The sequence below is a fragment of the Antedon bifida genome, chromosome 8 (genome assembly GCF_963402885.1).
Source record: "Antedon bifida chromosome 8, ecAntBifi1.1, whole genome shotgun sequence".
NCBI lineage: Eukaryota > Metazoa > Echinodermata > Crinoidea > Comatulida > Antedonidae > Antedon > Antedon bifida.
In genome coordinates this window covers 15,751,849-15,775,235 of record NC_136233.1, presented here as the reverse complement: position 1 = coordinate 15,775,235, position 23,387 = coordinate 15,751,849, and the positions used below count along the sequence as shown (strand labels likewise).

General features: G+C 32.6%; 1 protein-coding gene and 1 long non-coding RNA gene across 2 annotated transcripts; both read left to right on the top strand.

The window, feature by feature from the left end:
- Positions 1-942: 942 nt before the first annotated feature.
- Positions 943-14,230, top strand: LOC144850915 (dynein regulatory complex subunit 4-like). The gene is made up of 11 exons (XM_078708430.1): positions 943-1,084; positions 1,623-1,739; positions 2,724-2,921; positions 3,324-3,530; positions 4,129-4,183; positions 4,430-4,635; positions 5,271-5,438; positions 5,861-5,947; positions 6,266-6,475; positions 7,817-7,882; positions 13,981-14,230. The coding sequence occupies exons 1-11, from the start codon at positions 1,082-1,084 to the stop codon at positions 14,128-14,130; spliced, it is 1,467 nt and encodes a 488-aa protein (XP_078564556.1). The 5' UTR covers positions 943-1,081; the 3' UTR covers positions 14,131-14,230.
- Positions 14,231-18,923: 4,693 nt separating this feature from the next.
- LOC144850930 (uncharacterized) lies at positions 18,924-20,707 on the top strand. Its single transcript, XR_013614136.1, has 3 exons — positions 18,924-19,036; positions 19,824-19,889; positions 20,544-20,707. It is a non-coding gene; the product is annotated as an uncharacterized LOC144850930 (long non-coding RNA).
- The last annotated feature ends 2,680 nt before the right edge of the window (positions 20,708-23,387 follow it).

Here is a 23,387-nt window from a genome sequence, read left to right as displayed (position 1 = left end):
CTATGGAAATTCCAATTTTTATGAGTTACAGAGTATTTGCCGTTGACATTGCTCATGACGCGTTTTATTGCAATGAAGACGTACAGATAATTCCTGTACACAGTAAACATGAAACGCGTTTTCGTTTTTTATAATCTTTGAGAGCTGTTATATCTTGTGAAAAGGGGAGTTACCCTTAGTTTGGACTTGGTACACCAAATGATCTAGAATATTAACACCACAATGCAACTACTGTATATTACATGTTTTATAAATTAGAAAAAAAAAATATAAGTAGCTTTTCAATATAAAAAAAAATCACTCATTCATATTAATTTATTAATAATATTCAGAATAAATGGTCAATACCTAAGGTAACTCATGCCTATCCGTAAATTATCAATTAAAAATTATTCTTTTGTACATTCCAATAGTATCTATCTGTAAATTGTAACTGTACTGTTTACATTAACCAATGACACTCAACAATATCAGAAATAAAGGTGTTCAATCAATATATTGTATATTGGGCAGTGTGTGTCATGTAATAATGATAAAGTAATTTATGAATCTACACCTTTACATTGGTAAACCATAAATCTTTAAATTAACTTATACAACTTTTAAAATATAAAAAGGTAACATTATATATAGTAGGCCTACTGTATATCACCCTCATTAAAATATTGTTTAAAAAAAAACAGTACCGACATTAAAGTGTTATTGATAGTGATACGGGAAACTGTACTCAATTCAACTAATAATATTAGTCATTTTAAATTTGCATTTCTTCATTAATATTTTGCTTTTTTTTAAAAAACGTGTTGATTGTTCAAAGCTTTTTTCAATGCGGCAATTTCTGTCTCTCTATGGTCGCCGTGATAACTTCAATTATTAGAGCCATATATATGGCTCTGCTTCAATTTTATGCACAGCGCCACCAGTCGATCGCTGGTGGTGGTGGTGTGTGGTGGTCGGAAAAAACACTGGTTGTCATGCCAAAAAACAACACCACAGCGGTCGATTCGTTGCACATTGTAAGCCTACATTCCAGAATTAATTTGGCCTAGAATAAGAGTAATTATTTTATTTCAAACACAAAATGGTAAGTACAAAATGCATATTTTATAAGGACTATCAGTTTCAATATTTTTAGGCCTCCCTAATTTATTTTGATGAGTCATTTTTTAATTAATAGGCCTACCTCAGTCTGCTGCTAGGCCTAGCTACCTAGGCTAGGCCTAGAGGCCTAGCGGCTAGGCTAGCCTCTTGCTAAGCTTTTTAGGCTACCTAGAGAGAGGAGGCTTAGCTATAGTAGGGTAGCATAGTAAGGTATTATCCTACCAGGCCCCTAGCTAGTAGTCTACTATCTAGCCTAGGCTAGCTAGTAGGCTATAAGGCGAGGCCACGCTAGCTAGGAGGCTATGTCTAGCCTAGACTAGGCCCTAGTAGCCTAAATAAGTAATATATTATTTAATTTAATAAGTAACCACAAGACTAAAATTAAAAATAGGCCTAAAGTAAGTAAAAATCCATGACCATCTTCAGTTTGATTGAGTTTTAATTAGATCTAGGCCTATACTATATAGACTAGTGGCTATAGCCTATGCTAAATCTTTACATATTCTTATTTTTATTATCAGCCACCAAAAAAGAAGAGTGGGAAAGGGAAGAAAGGAGGAAAGAAGAAGAAGTCTGCAAAATCCAAAACACCAACTGTCATTGATGGCATGTCAACAGAGGAAATGTCAAAAGAACAGGTTAGTAAATTATGGGATATCATTAACTGTAAAATAAAGTAATAATGCTTGGTAACTAGAAAAGAATATAATTATATAATACTTAGAATATATATCTCACTTACAATAAAATACTTACAATATATATCTCACAATACAATAATTAATACAGTAACAATATCTATTTCACTTACAATTAATATTATATACAATATTTCACTTACAATAATACTTACAATATATATTTCACAATAATACTTACAATATTTCACAATAATGCTTACAATATATATCTCACTTACAATAAAACACTTACAATATATATCTCACTTACAATAATACTTACAGTAACAATATATATTTCAGTTACAATTAATAATACTTACAATATTTCACTTACAATAATACTTACAATATCTCACAATAATACTTACAATCTATATATCACTTACAATAATACTTACAATATATATCTCACAATACAATAATACTTACAATATATATCTCACTTACAATAATACTTACATTCAATATATATCGCACAATAATACTTACAATATGTCACAATAATACTTACAATATATATCTCACTTACAATAATACTTACAATATATATCTCACTTACAATAATACTTACAATATATATCTCACTTACAATAATACTTACAATATATATCTCACTTACAATAATACTTACAATATATATCTCACTTACAATAATAATTACAATATATATCTCACTTACAATAATACTTACAATATATATCTCACTTATAATAATACTTACAATATATATCTCACTTACAATAATACTTACAATATATATCTCACTTACAATAATAATTACAATATATATCGAACAATAATACTTACAATATCTCACAATAATACTTACAATATCTCACAATAATAGGCCTACTTACAATATACTTACAATATATATCTCACTTACAATATAATACTTACAATATAATATCACTTTTTCATTTCACTTTATTATTGTAGTTGGAAGAACATATTGGACGATTACGTGAAGAATTAGACAGAGAAAGAGAGGAAAGGAACTACTTTCAACTGGAACGAGATAAAGTGAACACGTTTTGGGAAATTACAAAACGGCAACAAGAGGAAGCAAAAGCAGAGCTACGCAACAAAGACAGGGAGATGGAAGATGCTGAAGAAAGACATCAAGTAGAAATAAAGGTGAAGAAAAATAGAATGAATCTTACAATAATTCACCAAATCTCTTCATGTCTCTCCGGCTTTATTCATAGACTAGGTGTCGCATGGACTTAAAACTTGGTGGGTGGGTGCAACTTCGTATAAGAAAGAATGAGTTTGCATTCGTTAAGTTGTCAAAGGTCAAGATCAAATATCAAAATTCTCAAATAGCTCCGATCGCTCTGCTAGTAATTAAAAAACAGCACATAGTTTGTTGTTATTGATTTTCCACAAATATTACATATATTTCTTTATAAATCATTAAGTATATATAAATGTGGATTGCAGCGACTTTTATAAAATTGGTAACATTTTAATGAACAAACAAACAAATAAATAAACCAAATTATAGAATTTAAATTCAACGTTTTCTTGTTAACCTAGGTTTATAAACAGAAGGTTAAGCATCTCTTATACGAACACCAAAATAATATCTCGGAGCTGAAAGCAGAAAGTGCAGTTGCCATCAAATTGGCGCAGGATGACCATAGAGGGCAGGAATCAGATTTACGAAAGGACAAACGTGGATTGAAGGTGTCCCTCAAAGATCAAGAACTTGCGCATGAGGATATTATCAAAAATCTTAAAATTGTATGTTGGTTTTTAATTTTTTTTAAATTATTGATCTTGATAGATTATTTTGTACAGTAAAAAGCAAAAACTACATGAAGAAATAGAGGACAAAAAAATTTCATATCGATCATGGGAAAAGTAGTAAAGGCTTCCATTTTAGTCCTGCAAAATTGTGATTTAAAAAAATATATACTGTAGTATATAAACAAAGAACATTAATTCTAAACTGCCCAGTGATATACTGACATTTAATTAATTTGAAACGATAAGTAAGGAAATCTGAGAGAATGAGAAACCTTCTGCTTGATATGCAGATGTCCTATTGTTTCAAATTAATATACTCTAGTATATATATATCCAAAGAAAAATTACTGACAAAATAACAGTGGCTGGATCTTAATAGAGATACAAAATAAAAAAAGCTAAATAATTATTTACAATTTCCCTTGTCTAACTTGCTTATGTTAGTTACTCGGTACTATTAGTGAAGGTCAGTATATAAGTGTACATAGTTTAAAATCTGAAGTCTACCCAATTCATATCAGCCACTTTTAGCAGTTTTCTTCCTTCACGATTATAGCAAATAAATCATTGTTTTATTTATATTTGTTTATAGAAACATGACGAGCAAGTCTCATTTCTACGTGATGAATTTGAAAGAGAAGCAAAAGGTAACATTGACTTTTAAAGCTCTGTATACACTATCAAACTAGACAGAGCTTTAGTCTGTTTAAACTTAACAAGCATCTGTTTGCAAACTCTGAGTTTGCCATTGTTTCGAGAAATATTTTAAAAATACTGAAGGATCACATGACTACAGAGACTGTGATATGATTGCCTGTCAAACTAGTTTGGCCTAACATCTGCAAGCTTATTTTGTCATCTTGTTTAAAATGGCAAACATTTATCTTTCACAGAAATCGAAGCAAAATATGAGAAGAAAATGCGCATGCTAAGAGATGAACTAGAATTGAGGCGGAAAACAGAAATTCATGAGATTGAAGAACGTAAAAACGGGCAAATCAATACCTTGATGAAGAATCACGAAAAAGCGTTTAGTGACATTAAGAACTATTACAATGACATCACCTTGAATAATTTGGCACTGATTAACTCACTAAAGGTAAATGAGTCTTCAAAATATGTTCTCTTCCATGCTCTAAGCATCATATCTACGTATAAAGCTCTGTCTACACTATCACACTTTATGTGACAAAAAATGTGATGTGCCCATGTATGGACATGATGATGTCTTATCACTACCATATCTGGGCACATCACTACCATATTTAGGCACATCACTACCATATTTAGGAACATCACACTAGTTTGATAGTGTAGACAGAGATTTATCACAACGTCAGGACTGTGAGGATTGCAATCTTTGATTAATTGTAATGTAGTGGTAAATGTAAATGTGGTAAAATTCCACAAGAAGTAAATTTTCTAAAGCTCTGTCTACACTATCACTAGTGTGATGTGCCCAAATATGATAGTGATTATGTCCAAATATGGGCACATGAAACTGTGTATGCACTGTGTATACACTGTGCATGAAAATTGCAAAAGCTAGAGCCAGTGGAGCAGTAACCTTCAACAATGAAGTATGGAAGAGGAAGTGATAGAACACTGATTTAGTATTGTATTTGAGAGGAATGTGAAGCTGATATGTGTAGTCATGACCACCATTATCATGGCTAATAATAAATATTTATTTCGATACTTTTAATGATCCTATTTTGAATTCCGTTTTTCTAGGAACAAGTGGAAGAGATGAAGAAGAAGGAAGAAAGAATGGAAAAACAGATGAATGAAATCCAACTGGAGAACAAGAGGTTGAAAGAACCACTAGAGAAAGCAAGAGAAGAGGTGGCAGAATTACAAAGACAACTGGCAAATTATGAAAAAGACAAGGCATCACTTGCTGTAAGCACTTATAGAATGATCCAGTTGGTTGTCATAAACAAAACAATATTTAGTTTTAGAAATATATTGGAAAACTTGGAGTTAGCAGGACAGGTTTACACTGTAAATTGAACGTCAATGGTTTGTTTTCATGTGTCTAAGCACATATGGATTGGCGCATAGCTGCGTGGAGCGTTGTGAAAAAGAAATATTGACATTCGATTCGATTTGCCTTTAAGACCGGGTTCTTTAGAGCAGTATAGTATAAAGTGCCTAACAATTGTGAAAATAATAGCTGAACTTTACCAATGTGTTTTATCTTTTGAATTGTTTTTGCTAAATTTTATGGATGGATCTCCTCAGACTGGTTACCCCTCCCCCCATTTTAGTTTCTGCATGTTTTTGTATTAGAGATAAATATTTTATTTATCTAATATTTGTAGAGTGCTAAGGCCAGGTTGAAAGTTATGGACCAAGAGTTTAAAGATTTACAGTGGGAACACGAGGTACTTGAACAACGATTTGAAAAGGTAATTATATCTAATTTAATATTATTTTCATTGCTGTTATTATTGTTCAGTGCATTACCATTATTCATTTTCACCAGTAATCAAATACTGTAAATCATCAAAGAATTTCATTTAGTTTCTATGTTTATTAAAGATAAGATTTTCTTTTTTGAAAGAGTCAGTTGATAAAGATCTCTTAAAGAGATCGAAACGTTCGAGTAAGCACTCTCCGTTTTTAAATAGCTCTTTCAAAAAAGAAAATCTTATTTTTCAAATACCGTAAGTTTACTGTTCCACAATTTCCAAATTTGTATTATAAAATATATTGGTGATTTTCAGATGGAAAATGAAAGAGATGAACTCTATCGTAAATTTGTCAAAGCTATCCATGAAGTCCAACAAAAGAGCAACTTTAAGAACCTGCTTCTGGAGAAGAAGCTTGGAGCTCTTGCGGACACCCTAGAGAAGAAAGAAGCACAATTGAACGAGGTGCTCTCAGCGTCCAATCTTGACCCAACTGCTCTGACTGTAGTCACAAGAAAACTAGAGGTACATTTTGCTTTATATACCATATATGAAGAATGAGCATAAATCCACTGTTAATGTAATATATATCCGTATATTCTTACCCCCTAATTTTCACCAAATTTCATATATATCAGTGGCCGTATTCACCACTTAGGCTAAGGGAATCCTCCTATCTAAGTTAAGTAAAATACTTAATATGAAGGGAAATGCCCCACTGTGTGAGCCCCTCTGGAACTATACTCTGTCATACTGTAAACAAGATCTGTACTCAACAACATGTCCTGTTTAAAGTATGTTTTTGTTATTTCTGCCCTCTGTAGTTGAAGTTCATGTTGATGTTGTTCCTTCCCCAACATTATTGATTTATTTATTTAATTTACATACAACATTGATATAAAACACACATAATACAATTAGGCTTCCCTGGAGCTTGGCTAATCCTCTTGAAAGGTTGTTGCCTCCAATGCTGTTAGCTCTATTAACTGCAAAGTGCATTAACACAGTGACATCATTCATAGAAGAAACAAATAAATCGTTGTTTTCTTGGTAGCTTTGGTTATACAGTAAACTCTCCAAACCAATACCGGACACCTTTGGGCTAACCTAATATGTCTGGTTTTCCCCGGAAAGTCTGGTATTTGGAATTTGTTTTTAATAGTAAAAAGGTATTTGGGACCTTTTGGACCTCGTGAAAAGTCTTGTTTTGGAAGAGTTTCTGATTTTCAGAGAGTCCATCCAGTATTGAGAGAGTTGAATGTAATTATATAAACTAATAGTTGTAGTCACAGGTTAAAGACCTACAGTATTGTGTTAATTTGTTGTATTTCTTTAAAAGAGTTTTCACATTTTATGCAATCATAAAAAAAACAGCTAAACGTCTTTTCTGAACATTTGCAAGGTTATGGGAAGGTACTAGACGAAAAAGACCATAATGACAGAATGAAAAGTTCCAAAACCATTGTATCACGATCTGTTTTTTGTTTGTTTATGGGTTCATCCCACTTTTATTTTTATATACATTACTAATTTTGTACACATCTTTCTACACATACACATTTTCATTAATCCATTAACATACACGTTTTAATATTGTTTTCTTTGTTCTGTTTACATCCTGGTCTGTTTTAATTACCATCTCCTTTTTCTACCATCCCAAAACCAAAGCTATTATAATTATCCAAATATAGAAAGATCCCACACAAAAGTGGTTTAAAAAACAGAAAGATCCCACACAAAAGTGGTTTAAAAAACAGAAAGATCCCACACAAAAGTGGTTTAAAAAAACAGAAAGATCCCACACGAAAGTGGTTTAAAAAACCCCAGATTGTGTATGTAATTTGTTAATTTTTTACAATTTTCTAGGATGTTCTTGACTCCAAGAATAGTGCAATTAAGGATCTTCAGTATGAACTTGCTCGAGTTTGTAAGGTAAGTCATATTCCTGACCATCTTTACTAAAAATAAAAAATAAAAAAAATTGTTATAAATCGTGCCATAGAGCAAGGCCACTGCACTGCATGTCCGTTTGTGGTTGTAGCACACATTCCTAGAAAAATACGTTAATCGGATTTCCTTATAAATTTTAAAGTTCATCCCTTCTATGATGATGTTGTATGTATCATTATAGAATATCTATCCCTCAGGGCACTCACTTTTACATAATGATGTAATAGGAGGTCATGATTAAAAGAGAGTGGAGTGTAGGGTGAGGAGAAGGAGTGGGAGGTCATGATTAAAAGAGAGTGGAGTGTAGGGTTAGGAAAGGAGTGGGAGGCCATGATTAAAAGAGAGTGGAGTGTAGGGTGGGGAGAAGGAGTGGGAGGTCATGATTAAAAGAGAGTGGAGTGTAGGGAGAGGAGAAGGAGTGGGAGGTCATGATTAAAAGAGAGTGGAGTGTAGGGTGAGGAAAGGAGTGGGAGGTCATGATTAAAAGAGAGTGGAGTGTAGGGTGAGGAGAAGGAGTGGGAGGTTATGATTAAAAGAGAGTGGAGTGTAGGGTGAGGAGAAGGAGTGGGAGGTCATGATTAAAAGAGAGTGGAGTGTAGGGTGAGGAGAAGGAGTGGGAGGTCATGATTAAAAGAGAGTGGAGTATAGGGTGAGGAGAAGGAGTGGAAGGTCATGATTAAAAGAGGGTGGAGTGTAGGGTGGGGAGAAGGAGTGGGAGGTCATGATTAAAAAAAAGTGGAGTGTAGGATGAGAAGGAGTGGGAGGTCATGATTAAAAGAGAGTGGAGTGTAGGGTGAGAAGAAGGAGTGGGAGGTCATGATTAAAAGAGAGTGGAGTGTAGGGTGAGGAGAAGGAGTGGGAGGTCATGATTAAAAGAGAGTGGAGTGTAGGGTGAGGAGAAGGAGTGGGAGGTCATGATTAAAAGAGAGTGGAGTGTAGGGTGAGGAGAAGGAGTGGGAGGTCATGATTAAAAGAGGGTGGAGTGTAGGGTGAGGAGAAGGAGTGGGAGGTCATGATTAAAAGAGAGTGGAGTGTAGGGTGAGGAGAAGGAGTGGGAGGTCAGGATTCAAAGAGAGTGGAGTGTAGGGTGAAGAGAAGGAGTGGGAGGTCATGATTAAAAAAGAGTGGAGTGTAGGGTGAGGAGAAGGAGTGGGAGGTCATGATTAAAAGAGGGTGGAGTGTAGGGTGAGGAGAAGGAGTGGGAGGTCATGATTAAAAGAGAGTGGAGTGTAGGGTGAGGAGAAGGAGTGGGAGGTCATGATTAAAAGAGAGTGGAGTGTAGGGTGAGGAGAAGGAGTGGGAGGTCATGATTTAAAGAGAGTGGAGTGTAGAGTGATGGAGAAGGAGTGGGAGGTCATGATTAAAAGAGGGTGGAGTGTAGGGTGAGGAGAAGAAGTGGGAGGTCATGATTAAAAGAGAGTGGAGTGTAGGGTGAGGAGAAGAAGTGGGAGGTCATGATTTAAAGAGAGTGGAGTGTAGAGTGATGAGAAGGAGTGGGAGGTCATGATTAAAACTAAAAGTGAGTGGAGTGTAGGGTGGGGAAAACAAGTGGGAGGTCATGATTAAAAGAAGTTGGAATGTATAGGGTGAGGAGAAAGTGTAGGAAGTAGCTACATAGGTTTTTAATTCTTTAAAGTTGTTTACAAAAAATTCAATTTGTATTTAACAGGATGTGTTAATGGTATATTAAATAGTTCGTCTATTTTCCAAGTATTTAGATGATTTTATTTTACAATTAAACCAATAGATTACGATGAATGTGTTGTTCAGTCACGTTCACGTACACAAATATATACAACAATGTGCTTCTCACTATATGTAGAAATGTCACTGACTTCACAGACAAAATATTCATGAGATCTTAAAGAGTTCCTGTTCATCACGAATATAGAAATATATCAATGTTGACAGGCTTCCAAAAAACATGCTTTTTAATTTTTCGGGACATTTAGCCTCCCGGCATTTAAATCGTTGCCATTTAGTCTTCCCAAGTAATTGCTCATCAATCTCATATTCAATGTTATTGAACGTTGGTTGTCCCATTTTCCGTTGAATTCTGTGAAACGTTGATTCATTCTGTACAAGTCATGTTAAAAGAGTCATAAAGTCATACCTTAATACACACAAAACTATGTAATATATATCTCTGACACTATATTTGATGTTCGTTAACATCATGTTAGCTCTGGGCTATCAATCTCTTTACTAGGGGCATTGCCCCAAGTTTGATTTGTATATAACCTTTGACATTGAATATAAATTGTTTGTAATAAGCAGTAGATATGTTTACAATTGAGTAAGTGTTGATAATAATATTAACTTTTATAAATAGTTCATTACCCTGGGAGATGTGTATATATTACTTGACCTTTGACATGTTTATATTATTGGAGAGTAAAAATATCAGAACAAACAACTTCACTTAATTTATTTCTGTGCTTTTTTTTTAGCATTGAAATAGTTGTATATAAGATATATAATATATCCAGATACAGAACCTCTATTTTGGGGACAAGTACATCCCTATTATTACCCCTATTGTATTTTGTAGTTTGTTGTAGGGACTGCGAACACTCTTGTGTTATGGCGCATTTTTGCCATCGCAACTCCTTGACTGATTGTGTTGAATAAATAAATGAAATGAAAATGAAATGAAGGGGACAGAAGGTGTCTCCTTTCTACTTTAATGATTTATTTAATTTCTCATATTCAGATCTAAATTTAATCTAAACATGTATTGATTTTCCATTTGTCTTGATTACATAAGTTTAAACAAACCTTTGCCCTTTAAACATGCATCAACCTAAATCTCTATTCATCTAAAAATGTTATGCAACAGTCTATCAAGAAATTACAGATAATAATGTTTTAAACATAACAGCAGAATGTTTCGTTGAATTTATGCGGCGTATTCGACTTAAAGCAGCTGATTACGTCAATTGAGAGGCTTGTTCGCATTAAACGCTTTTTATTGTTTGTGTAATGTGGATAACCGAGGCAATAACTGTATCCAGGGTTGTCATCAGAATTGGATGTAATGATACTATCTAGTTGGGTTTCTCATTACAATCTCAGATTTATGTTTTTGAGGAGCTGTGCAACATTATCTTTTGCATTTTCCATAAAAAATGCTTTATTATTATTATAATTAATCATATTACTGTATTGTAATTGCATAATTAAAATTAGTAGTTCTTTGAGCGAAAAAATATTAAAAGAATTATTTTTTTTAAATATTATAATATTTTACAGAATATTAATTAATATAATATACAGTTAATATAGTTAATTATGACTCTTACAATGATGATGACTTGTTACCATGGCAGCACGAATAACTATAGTGATTATAAAAAATTGCAAATCTATCAGTGTTGTAACTTGATAAAAAGATTGACATTTAAAAATAACATAATAAAAAATAACAGGAGCATAATAACTTCACGTTGCTCTATGTTTTTATTACGCAGTAGGTTGTTGACTCCTATCAGTGAGTCATTCTGCCTCATGTTAATGTAATTCAGGATGGCTTACGTGCAAATGCATGTGCTTTCTCTATTAGCAACTTGTTCATCATCAGCTTCTTAAAGAAATACATAATATAAAATTTTGTTTAGGAGTTTGAGAGACCTTGAAATAGAAAAAGGTAGACGGAACGAAGTTCCACTCCAAGAACGTTTATGTAAAGTTTGTCATTTAAGGTTAATTGAAGATGAAGTTAATTTTATGTTAATTTGCCCTTTTTTTAGAATTCTCAGAAGCAAATATATCGCAAAGTTTTATTGTACATTTCCATTTAAAGTTCAATGAACAATAACAATTTTATAAAAGAGGTCACAAATATTTTGTTTTTGGCTCACGAAAAAAGACAAAACTATATGTAGAAATTAACTAGTTTTTACTTTTGTTGAATATAAGGCATGAGGCCTATATGTAGTATGTTTGAATAAAATCCATGAAAAAGGGAAAATGATTAGTGAAGTTGTAGCTTGATTTGGCTACCGTTCTTAGAGTCTTGGGTTCAAATCCAGTCATAAGTTTTGTTCCATCGCAAAATAATTTTAAAAATCTTTGTTTATGATGGCCTACAGTACTGAATAAAAATACTTTAGGGGAGAACAATTAGATGCACAATTTAAGAAAGGGCACTAGCCTTTGTAGAATTTAAAACCGAAATAGTTGATTTGAAAGGATCTGCCTTGTCTCTTAAAAAAACTGTAGTAATTAGAAAGAGGCTGGTTCAAATCTCCAAACTATCGTTTTTTATTGCCAGTTCTTTTTTGAAACTGAGAGTAATGAATGCAGAATGACGAAATCAAACTAGTCTCCATTACAAAGTTCAATGCATTTTAGATAATTGTTTGTTATGAATTTATGACATTAATGTTCTATGAAAGTAAAACTGAGAACATACTTAAGACCAATCTATTGAAATCAATGTTACTGGAAATTGTTTTGTATTTGCTCATCAATATGCAAATGCGTATTTTAAATAGTAAACCTTATAATGAAATGAACTTTAGTATCATTGAATTTGCCGAAATCTAGGAGATGGGGCATGGTCTTTGCCTTATTTGGAGTGATATTTATCCATTAACACTGAGAGATTATAAGAAAGATAAAAAGTTTGGCACAAATGGTGTTTCATACTTGATTACAGACAAAAATCAAAACGTTGAATAGACTAGTAAAAATCAACATAAAGGCTATGGCATAGACTTTCGGGCCCCGGAGCTTATGCAGGCCCCTGAAACTCATAGGAACAAATAGGCATTAAAATATATCAAAAAAGGCCTACTACGCTCAAGACTTCTAGCGTTGGAGGGCCACTTAGGGTGTTTAAACCAGGGCCAGCTGGGTTACGCCACTAATATTTTGTCTGATGATGGGACCACAACCTGTGTACTTATTTTGTTAAACCCTTATTTAAACATACTACATTGATAATCTAACAGATCTATCTTATAATCTTGTTTTTACTAAGGAGATTATGTAGACACAGGATACCCTTTGCATAAGATCAGGTATTCCAAAGGGGAATTTTCAACAATGTAATCCGACCATGGAGAGGAAAACCTGCATCATCCTACTGATATTTTGTACTACTGTTTTAGGGTTGTTATTTTTTCATTTCTCTTATTGCATTCAGTATTCTCACAATTTAGAAATCAATTTTTGACAATTAAGTAAGGTACCAAATCATAAATATAATTTACAGGCTAAAGCTCTGTCTGCACTATCACATTTTATGTGATTTGCCCATATATAGACACGATGATGTCATATCACTACCATATTTGGACACATCACACTTTTTTTTCAAACTTGTTTGATAGTGTACTGTAGACAGAGCTTTAGTAGTTTAGAAGAAATTCTAAATGGTGATAATGATACTGAAAACTTAATTTTGAAATGTTGAAGATAAGGAAATCTGTGAAAATGTGAAATTGCATATTCAACAAATAATTGTTCAAAAAAATAAAATTTTGAGGGAGACATTGTGTGGATATAATGTTTAATTTTCATGATATATTTTCTATTCATTGAGAAAATGTGTCATTCTTTTTGTCTTACTCTTAACCTGCTGCTATTGTATGGCTTATTTTATATATTATCTTGTCTTTGTTTAACCAGTAGGACAATAGTTTAATTGAACTATATACTTTTTGTGTGGGCTGTTTATGGCAGATTGCCAATGATGCAATAATAAACTTTTAAAACGAAATGTTTCCTTGTAATCATTAATTTTTAATGTCACCTCGATGTCTGTTTTGCAAAAAGTACAAAGAAAGGTTATACTATTTACTCTAGTTTGACCGATTTTTTAGGGAGGAGAAGTGGGGTTGTCCAGCCATCCTTTCCTCCTAAACCTAAAACATTAGGTTATGTTCAGCACAAATTTTTAGGCCTGCTCCTCCCCACCCCCATTTCAAAATCCTGGACCTGCCACTAAAGAACTATTAAAACAACCACAACAGTACGTAACTCTACTACATATTACTAGTACGTATACGTTTTTTTAATCATCATTTTGTGTCATAAAATTCTTATTTTCAATTGTCTATTTTTTCTTCTTTCAGGCTCACAACGATTTGCTAAGAACTTATGAATCAAAACTTCAAACATTTGGCGTTCCGACAGAAGAACTCGGTTTTAAGCCGCTGGAAAGTACAGTTGGAGGGCAGCAGCTTGGCCAGGGGTCCGCAGGTCTTGTTGCTGCTCCAACCTAGAAATGATTGTCACGCCATCTCTTCACTTGTATACACATAAAATCAATATACTGTAACATAATACCGTTAAAACCTAATAAATACAAAAAACAACAATGTAGTGTGGAGTCTGTCAATACATTTATTATGTTATATGAACAAATAGTATTCTAATTAAAGACCACATGGGGAAGCTATATTTTGAATTCATCCATTTCGCAACAAATGGTTTAATTATTCAGAGTCACCTAAATAAGCAAGCTGTGTTTTGTATTTATCATCATTCCAGATCACAATAATATAAAGTGGTCACTAATTAGAGTATGGTAACATGAATAGGCAAGCTGTATTTTGTATTCATTCCAGATCACAATAAAGTGGTCACTAATTAGAGTATGGTAACATGAATAGGCAAGCTGTATTTTGTATTTATCATCATTCCAGATCACAATAATATAAAGTGGTCACTAATTAGAGTACATGAATAGGCAAGCTGTGTTTTGTATTCATTCCAGATCACAATAATATAAAGTGGTCACTAATTAGAGTACATGAATAGGCAAGCTGTGTTTTGTATTCATTCCAGATCACAATAATATAAAGTGGTCACTAATTAGAGTACATGAATAGGCAAGCTGTGTTTTGTATTCATTCCAGATCACAATAAAGTGGTCACTAATTAGAGTATGGTAACATGAATAGGCAAGCTGTATTTTGTATTCATTCCAGATCACAATAATATAAAGTGGTCACTAATTAGAGTACATGAATAGGCAAGCTGTGTTTTGTATTCATTCCAGATCACAATAATATAAAGTGGTCACTAATTAGAGTATGGTAACATGAATAGGCAAGCTGTGTTTTGTATTCATTCCAGATCACAATAATATAAAGTGGTCACTAATTAGAGTATGGTAACATGAATAGGCAAGCTGTATTTTGTATTTATCATCATTCCAGATCACAATAATATAAAGTGGTCACTAATTAGAGTACATGAATAGGCAAGCTGTGTTTTGTATTCATTCCAGATCACAATAATATAAAGTGGTCACTAATTAGAGTACATGAATAGGCAAGCTGTGTTTTGTATTCATTCCAGATCACAATAATATAAAGTGGTCACTAATTAGAGTACATGAATAGGCAAGCTGTGTTTTGTATTCATTCCAGATCACAATAAAGTGGTCACTAATTAGAGTATGGTAACATGAATAGGCAAGCTGTATTTTGTATTCATTCCAGATCACAATAATATAAAGTGGTCACTAATTAGAGTACATGAATAGGCAAGCTGTGTTTTGTATTCATTCCAGATCACAATAATATAAAGTGGTCACTAATTAGAGTATGGTAACATGAATAGGCAAGCTGTGTTTTGTATTCATTCCAGATCACAATAATATAAAGTGGTCACTAATTAGAGTATGGTAACATGAATAGGCAAGCTGTGTTTTGTATTCATTCCAGATCACAATAAAGTGGTCACTAATTAGAGTATGGTAACATGAATAGGCAAGCTGTGTTTTGTATTCATTCCAGATCACAATAATATAAAGTGGTCACTAATTAGAGTATGGTAACATGAATAGGCAAGCTGTGTTTTGTATTCATTCCAGATCACAATAATATAAAGTGGTCACTAATTAGAGTATGGTAACATGAATAGGCAAGCTGTGTTTTGTATTCATTCCAGATCACAATAAAGTGGTCACTAATTAGAGTATGGTAACATGAATAGGCAAGCTGTGTTTTGTATTCATTCCAGATCACAATAAAGTGGTCACTAATTAGAGTATGGTAACATGAATAGGCAAGCTGTATTTTGTATTCATTCCAGATCACAATAATATAAAGTGGTCACTAATTAGAGTACATGAATAGGCAAGCTGTGTTTTGTATTCATTCCAGATCACAATAATATAAAGTGGTCACTAATTAGAGTACATGAATAGGCAAGCTGTTTTTGTATTCATTCCAGATCACAATAATATAAAGTGGTCACTAATTAGAGTACATGAATAGGCAAGCTGTATTTTGTACAGTATTTATCGAAGTCAACATGTGGTTCCTAATTAGAATCATTTTAAAAGTGTAAAAATAATATCAGTGTACAAATCTGTGAATAAGTTTTAAATTAGTGTGTTGTTGTTTTTAGTGAATAAATAATAGATATTTATACTATTAGCAATTGTTCTTTTTTTCAACCATTTTTATGTCAATCATAATTTTTTGCATAATATAAGTTTACAATCTTTTTAGCTTTTTATTTTTTCGACCTACAAAATCAATGATGCTTTGTGAAAAACATTTATGGTGGTAGGCTCCATATATTTTTAGTAAAACTTGATTTGTGTGTTTTTATTTGAGAATTTTTAAATAGGTTTTGAAAAAAAAACACCATTGATCCTATATAGAAGTGTCCTTGTTTGTATATTTTGAAAATTTTCCATTTTATCATAGGAGATTGACATAGAACTATACATACGATTAATAATAATAGGTCAAGACTCGTTCAGGGCTTAGTCACGCTTGAATGAACCTTGAAAGACAAACGTTCCATTGACCTTCACGAGAAGCGGCACTTTGGAGTTATTGTTTGATCGATTGAATCGTATTGAATTTATGCTGAAAAAACGTTGTCGCGATGACGAATATCTCACCTGTTAGCTCCAACACAAAGGATTTTGGACACATTTCCATTAAAATGTTTCATAATGATTGAAGGTGGTAGGGTCTTATTATTAACCATTATTTATAGACATATTCGTAAGTGGGGAGTTTTATTTTTTGAATCGTATACTTAGAAATATTTATTTTGAGATGAGGTTTTTAACCATAAATGTTATTTTTAGAAACATTCGTAAATGGGGTCGGGAATTTTATGCTATGCATTTTTAGAAACGTATGTTGATTACTCACGATAGACTCTATACAGTACATATCGACTGACATGACGCACAGATGAAGTATAACAATATTGTCGAGAAAATGATTAATTTAAAAAACTACACCCGTCCTCCCGCCGTTCTAAAGGTTCTTACGTTTTATTTATTTCTTTTCATTAAGAAGCCTAACACAGGAATGAGGTTTAGGTGCAGATGGGGGGTATAATTAAGGTACCTGGATTTGCCGGATATTACATTGACGGACATATCCAGGGTCGCAATCAATATATTTGTTTGTGCAATTATCAACCCCCCCGCCCCCTGTATTTTATTGAATCCTATTTTATTCATAGGCAACCAATATTAATAACTCATCATCATCTCTTAGTCACCAAAAAGACGGCTTTTAATGGAAATATTGAAAATGGCGAAATTTATACATCGTCACTCCCAATACAATTACATGGTCGAAGAATTCTGCATCACATTTAAATTTCCAAATTATTTATATATAGTAAGTATATCACATGACAAAATCCAATCGCATGACCACTTTGTTCATTTTTAAATCAATAAAAAAATATTTTCTTGCAGTAGAATAAATAATACCGTAGTTGATATAAAGTAAAGTTATTATTCTGCCTTGGTCAGGTTGGACACGTGCCAAAACAATTATTTAATACAATACCTATAATTATGATCATTACTTTCCAAGCCGAAATATAGGCCTACCATAGATTTGAAACTACACTTCAAAAATCAAGTGCAATTTGAAAACGTATTACGTGTACGTGTTACATGTGTTTTGACTGTAACGTCACACGTCTCTCTAGAAGAACGTAATAAATGTTCATTAAATAGTTTCCACTGATTTAATACGAAAAAAAAAAAGACCGCGCCAGATCTGGCGTAATATCGGGTAACGTTTTCATGATGACGATGATGATGGGTAATGATACAGATTACTGTATTAATGATTTGTGGCATAACGAGACACAGACCTTGAAATTAAAGGATGTGATACCAGACGATTTAACCAGTACAGTGTCGTCATCTTTGTTACGTGATAAAAATTGCCTTGTATATTATACACAGTAGGATGTACAGGATACGCCTCTGCGGCGGCCTTTGACATATTAAATAAAATAGGACTATATAATAGTATTATTCATTTATGTACAGCATTAAATAGCATAATTATTTTAATTAATTAATTTGACAGGAACCATCATAGGTTCGAATCTTGTTCTCATCCGTTTAAAAATCGGCGGTTGAGAGTACAGTTTCTCTCTGTATAAAAAGACATGAATATTTTATTATACGTGAAACTAATTCATTCACAGTCAGACCGACGAAACCCACCTATTTCGAGATTTCGAAATACCTGACACGCTTTATCCAATTATGATTCACCGATAATTATTATCTATACAAAAGATTAAAATGATGTGGTGGATCAACGAATACGACGTATCTATTGTTTAACTATATTTCGCAATGTAGTGGAGGCCTAATAATTTCCTGATATTGTTCAAACGAAATGTAGTTGCTTTGATGATGTTTAAAGTCAACCGTCATCAGTGTAGATTTCAAGTCACAATTTAATCAAGGATCTTTCTATAATATAATATAATGTCAAAGTTTGAACGATAGACACAAACCAACCCATTGTTATCAATTATTATTAAATAATACAATTATCTAAACATTTGATTTTAAAACTGTATTATTACTAGTATAAAATATCATTTGGACTGGATAGGCCCATGATAGTGTTGACGTTGTACATAGTACAGCATGTGACCCCCTTTGTTGTGATCAAGCTCCAAAATTGCAATAGGGTTGGTGAAATCTGTCCACAATAGGTTACTTTTCTGTCCATAATAGGTTACTTTCTGTCCACAATAGGGACTAGAGGGCGCTGTTGTTTGTCCATAATAGGTGACTTTCATAATTGGCTGTCCAAAATAGGTGACTTTTTGTCCACAATAGGGGATTTTATTGGAGTAGTGCGCCATCCATTGTGTTGTCCATAATAGGTGATTTTTTTGGCGTACTCTCGTACGTACGTACGTACGTACGTAGTTTGTTTCGCGAGTAGAAGTAATACTAATTTGCTTTCTCTTCAGACTTTGAGTTGAGGCTACCGACCTAGGCTAGGCCTAATTAGTACAGTATATTATTTAAGTCTCTCTAGCCTAGGGGTCTCTCTAGCCTAGGCCTAGGGCCTAGTCCTGTTAGTTAGGCTACCTCTATACTATATAGGCCTAGGCCTACTTAGTTTAGGCCTACTACTACTAGCCAGGGCTAGGCCTAGCTTACATACAGCAGCAGGGTACCTCCCTGCTTACAGGAATACAAATGACATGGGCTCCATATTAGGTAGATATGTTTCCTACTACAAACAACTAGGCCTAGCCTCAGTTATCTTGTTTGTTTGTTTTTCTATTATTTATTAATTTAATATGAATATATATACAGACTAACATACTATTTTACTCGTAACTATATTGCCTATTCTGCAGGTCACTGGCGGACTAAGTGACTAGGCCTAGTCACTATTTAATACAGTCTTTTACTACTGCCACCGCTACTATACTTTGAAGACCGAAATCTTCAAATCACAAACATCTAGATTGCTAGATTGAACTATTAAAATTTTTGTTTTTTTTATTATTTTGTGAATGAACGAGTCTTATCCAGACAGTTCGGACAGTTAATAGGTTGGCAGTATAGTAGAACCAGAGCTAGTGTTACTGTGTTATTAATTATGTCATCTATTTAAATCTCACAATTGTTTTGCCATATTTTTTGCGTGTATTACAGATTGTGTACAGTGTATCTTCTGATCAATGTTATAGTACAGTAGCATGGAAATGTCTATTAACTAGGGTAAGTAACAGATAGGCCCAACCTACAATTGAAGAAAAATACTTTACATATAACCCACTACATCTTTTAGGAGATTTTTCAATATGATCAAGATACTGTAAAATCCCAAAAAGAAGCCTATTTCAAAACAGTATTTGTTTGCAAAAGTAATCTCGAAAAGGAGGATACAAATGAGACAAACTGAATATTATCGTACCGTAGTAGAAAAACTTACTGACAATACATTTGAAATGTTCTATTCATTTGCTTTGCTAGGAAAATAAAAGTAGATATTTTTTTGTTTATTTACATTACAATCACCATACAAAGAATAGATAAATCCACTAACAAATTCATGCAGAAAATATTTCAAAATTTAATTAAATGTTATATTATTAAAGCATTCATTCAATAAAGCCTTTATCTTTAAACATTTAATATAAGTTTTTATATAGTGAGTATGGTAATACTTGACTCTGACAACTGGCATAAACATAAATTTAGTAAAACAATCCTACATATCTTTTTTTTAAATGCAATAAAATATTTAAACATAACTGTGTCCCACCATACAACATGACAATTTGACTCAGCATTACTAAGATTGAAGTTACTTGCATTATACAATACCTAAACATTATTATAGTGTTTAACTATTTCCTTTTTTTATTATAGGCATACAGATGTTTGATATTCTGCCCATATATCCTGCTGAAATGAAAAGGTACATCATTTCAACATAATATCTTTGATCATATCATCATCGGTCAATACTTATAGTAATAAACATAATAATTATGGTGTATTTTATTTATCTTTGCTATTTTTTAAATTGTAGTTTAACCATATTTTTACACTTTTAAAATTAATATAATTCAGTATTTTTGAATGTGATTTAGATTATGAATAAATTTAGAATACAGAACAAAATTGTTGATTGTACACTGCGTGTATGTAAACTGGATTTATTGTCGTATTTCTAATTATTAAAGATGTATTGTCCCTCAAAAACATGAAAAATTAATTCAATCAGACTTTGAATATGTTATTTTGTAGTTTTAATAAAGTTAATCGAAAAAAAAAATAATGTTTTCACTTGTAAAATGACAAAATAAATGGTTAAATTCAACCAAAAATCCATTGGCTAGCAGCCAATTTGACCATTTTTTGCTTTAAATTACATTTTTTTCAGGTAATACATTTTTTTTCAATCTAATTTTTGGTCAATGTGGATAACTATTATGTTACAATAAAATGGAATGGAAAATTTTTTTTTAAGAATTATTTTTTCAGGGGGACAATACATCTTTAAACATTAAAATTGATTCATTTAATTAAACAACAATATAATAAATGGATGAGAACTGCTGCTGTTGATTGACTACTGACTGGGATGATTTGTCATGGATTTTGAAACAAGGGACGACCTAAAATGACGAAATGAAGTGCTGAACTCTGATGTCTTTTGCAATATTAAACTGATAAAGTTGATTTTTATTATTACTGTTAACAAAACAAAAAAAACAAAAAATTAACAGTAAAGAGAAAACATTATCATATATCTATATAACCTATGTGGACTATCATCAGGAATTAAAGGTATAAAGGTATAAAAACGTATTTTACTAAAACAATAGGAAGATTCAAATGTTGTAAGCCTACATATTTACAAAAGGAATGGAAAACCCAAAGAAATGAAAAGCTGTTGTCAAGCGTCTTTAACTCCTATAATTTGTAAGATTGTTGAGAAATTGCTTTGATGTATCTAGAATAGTATAATAATATACTAATTACATTTTTTCAGTTTGGAATTAAACAAATGTATAATATTGAACTTTTACTTTCTAAGGTTTTCATTCATGGGCACAGTTAAAGGCTGTAAACATTTTAATTTTTGTTTTCTTGACTTTTCTTCTGCACTGGACGGTGTCTAATAAAAAGAACTTAATAACTCAGTAGCTGTTGGTGAAAACACCAATGGATTACAGATTTTATTTCAAATAAAGCGCAAGTCAAAGTTGGTGATATTGTAAATAATATTTCTTCTTTTTTAATTTGCTGATGATCACACCTTATCACGTCCTATAAAAATAATAATGATTGTATAATGCTTCAAATAGATTATATTTAATTGCTAAATGAGCAAATGTCAACAATCTTAAAACCTTAAATCCTGTACAATGTGCCATAATATTCTCTCAAACTATTTACATACACGCTGTAACTTAGTGAACATTGTCTGATTCTTGCATTATGCATTATATAAAATATGTCTTAATCAAGTTGAACAAAGCTCTATTACTCCTAGTGGTTAGATTGTAGTGTGGGCACCATTTGAGAAATATTATGTTTAGAGAATAAAAAGTATACAAAGGAAAACAACAAGGAAAGTGATTTTAGACACACTTGGGACATAGGGCCTACCTTATTTTTATAGTTTGAAAGTGCTAGAAATATTACCTATTGGTTGATTGATCACTTTATTTCAGAATAAAAATTTCATACAACAATTAAAAAAAACCAGAAAATCACACTTTAATAGGATTTTTTCTCTCAAAACCTATTTAAAGACTCTATTGAAGACTTGTTTGAATTACATTTAAACTTTTATTAGGATTTAAGGTGTTGAAGGGTTACTATAGGCCTAGTTTTTTTGGTTTTGTTGGAATTCAAAAGGCAATTCATAATTCTTCCCAGAAAGCAAATTATAATTTACGATACAACTTTCCTACTATTAACTCAGACTTGGAGGCCTAGGATATAGGCCTAGGGCCTAGGCTAGGCCTAGTTTAGTTAGTACTTGGTTGGCCACTATCTAGCCTATACTAGGGCCAGGCTACTTAATTACTAGTCTACTATGCTATGGAGTTTCCTACACAAGTTACACATTACAAAAATCACCTATTATGGACAACATAATGGATGGCGCACTACTCCAATAAAATCCCCTATTGTGGACAAAAAGTCACCTATTTTGGACAGCCAATTATGAAAGTCACCTATTATGGACAAACAACAGCGCCCTCTAGTCCCTATTGTGGACAGAAAGTAACCTATTATGGACAGAAAAGTAACCTATTGTGGACAGATTTCACCAACCCCGCTCCAAAATTGCACTGCAGCTCAATTTATTTGTTGTTTGTGATATTGATAAACACAAGTGTTTGCCAATGTACTGTAGCTTAGTAAAAGTAACGTTCTCTTTTTATCAAATTTTCAATTACTTTAGGCCAAAATATGAAAGGTTGTTATTTCTCGAATACGGAAAACGCGACGCTGTGGCGCGAGAGAACCACCGAGGATGCTTTTCGTTGTGTTCTAAACGCGTAAGTTTGCAAAACAAGCTAGGAATACCCTTTTGACGCTTTGATCTAAAAATAGCATATTCGTTAAAGCATGAAGAAATCGCTGGGAAATCCTCTGTACATCGTTGATTTGATTGGCTCAGTTTTGGTGGCTGGGAAGAAAATAGCATCAAACGATTGGCTGATACAGCTACATGCAGTCAGAGCATGCTGT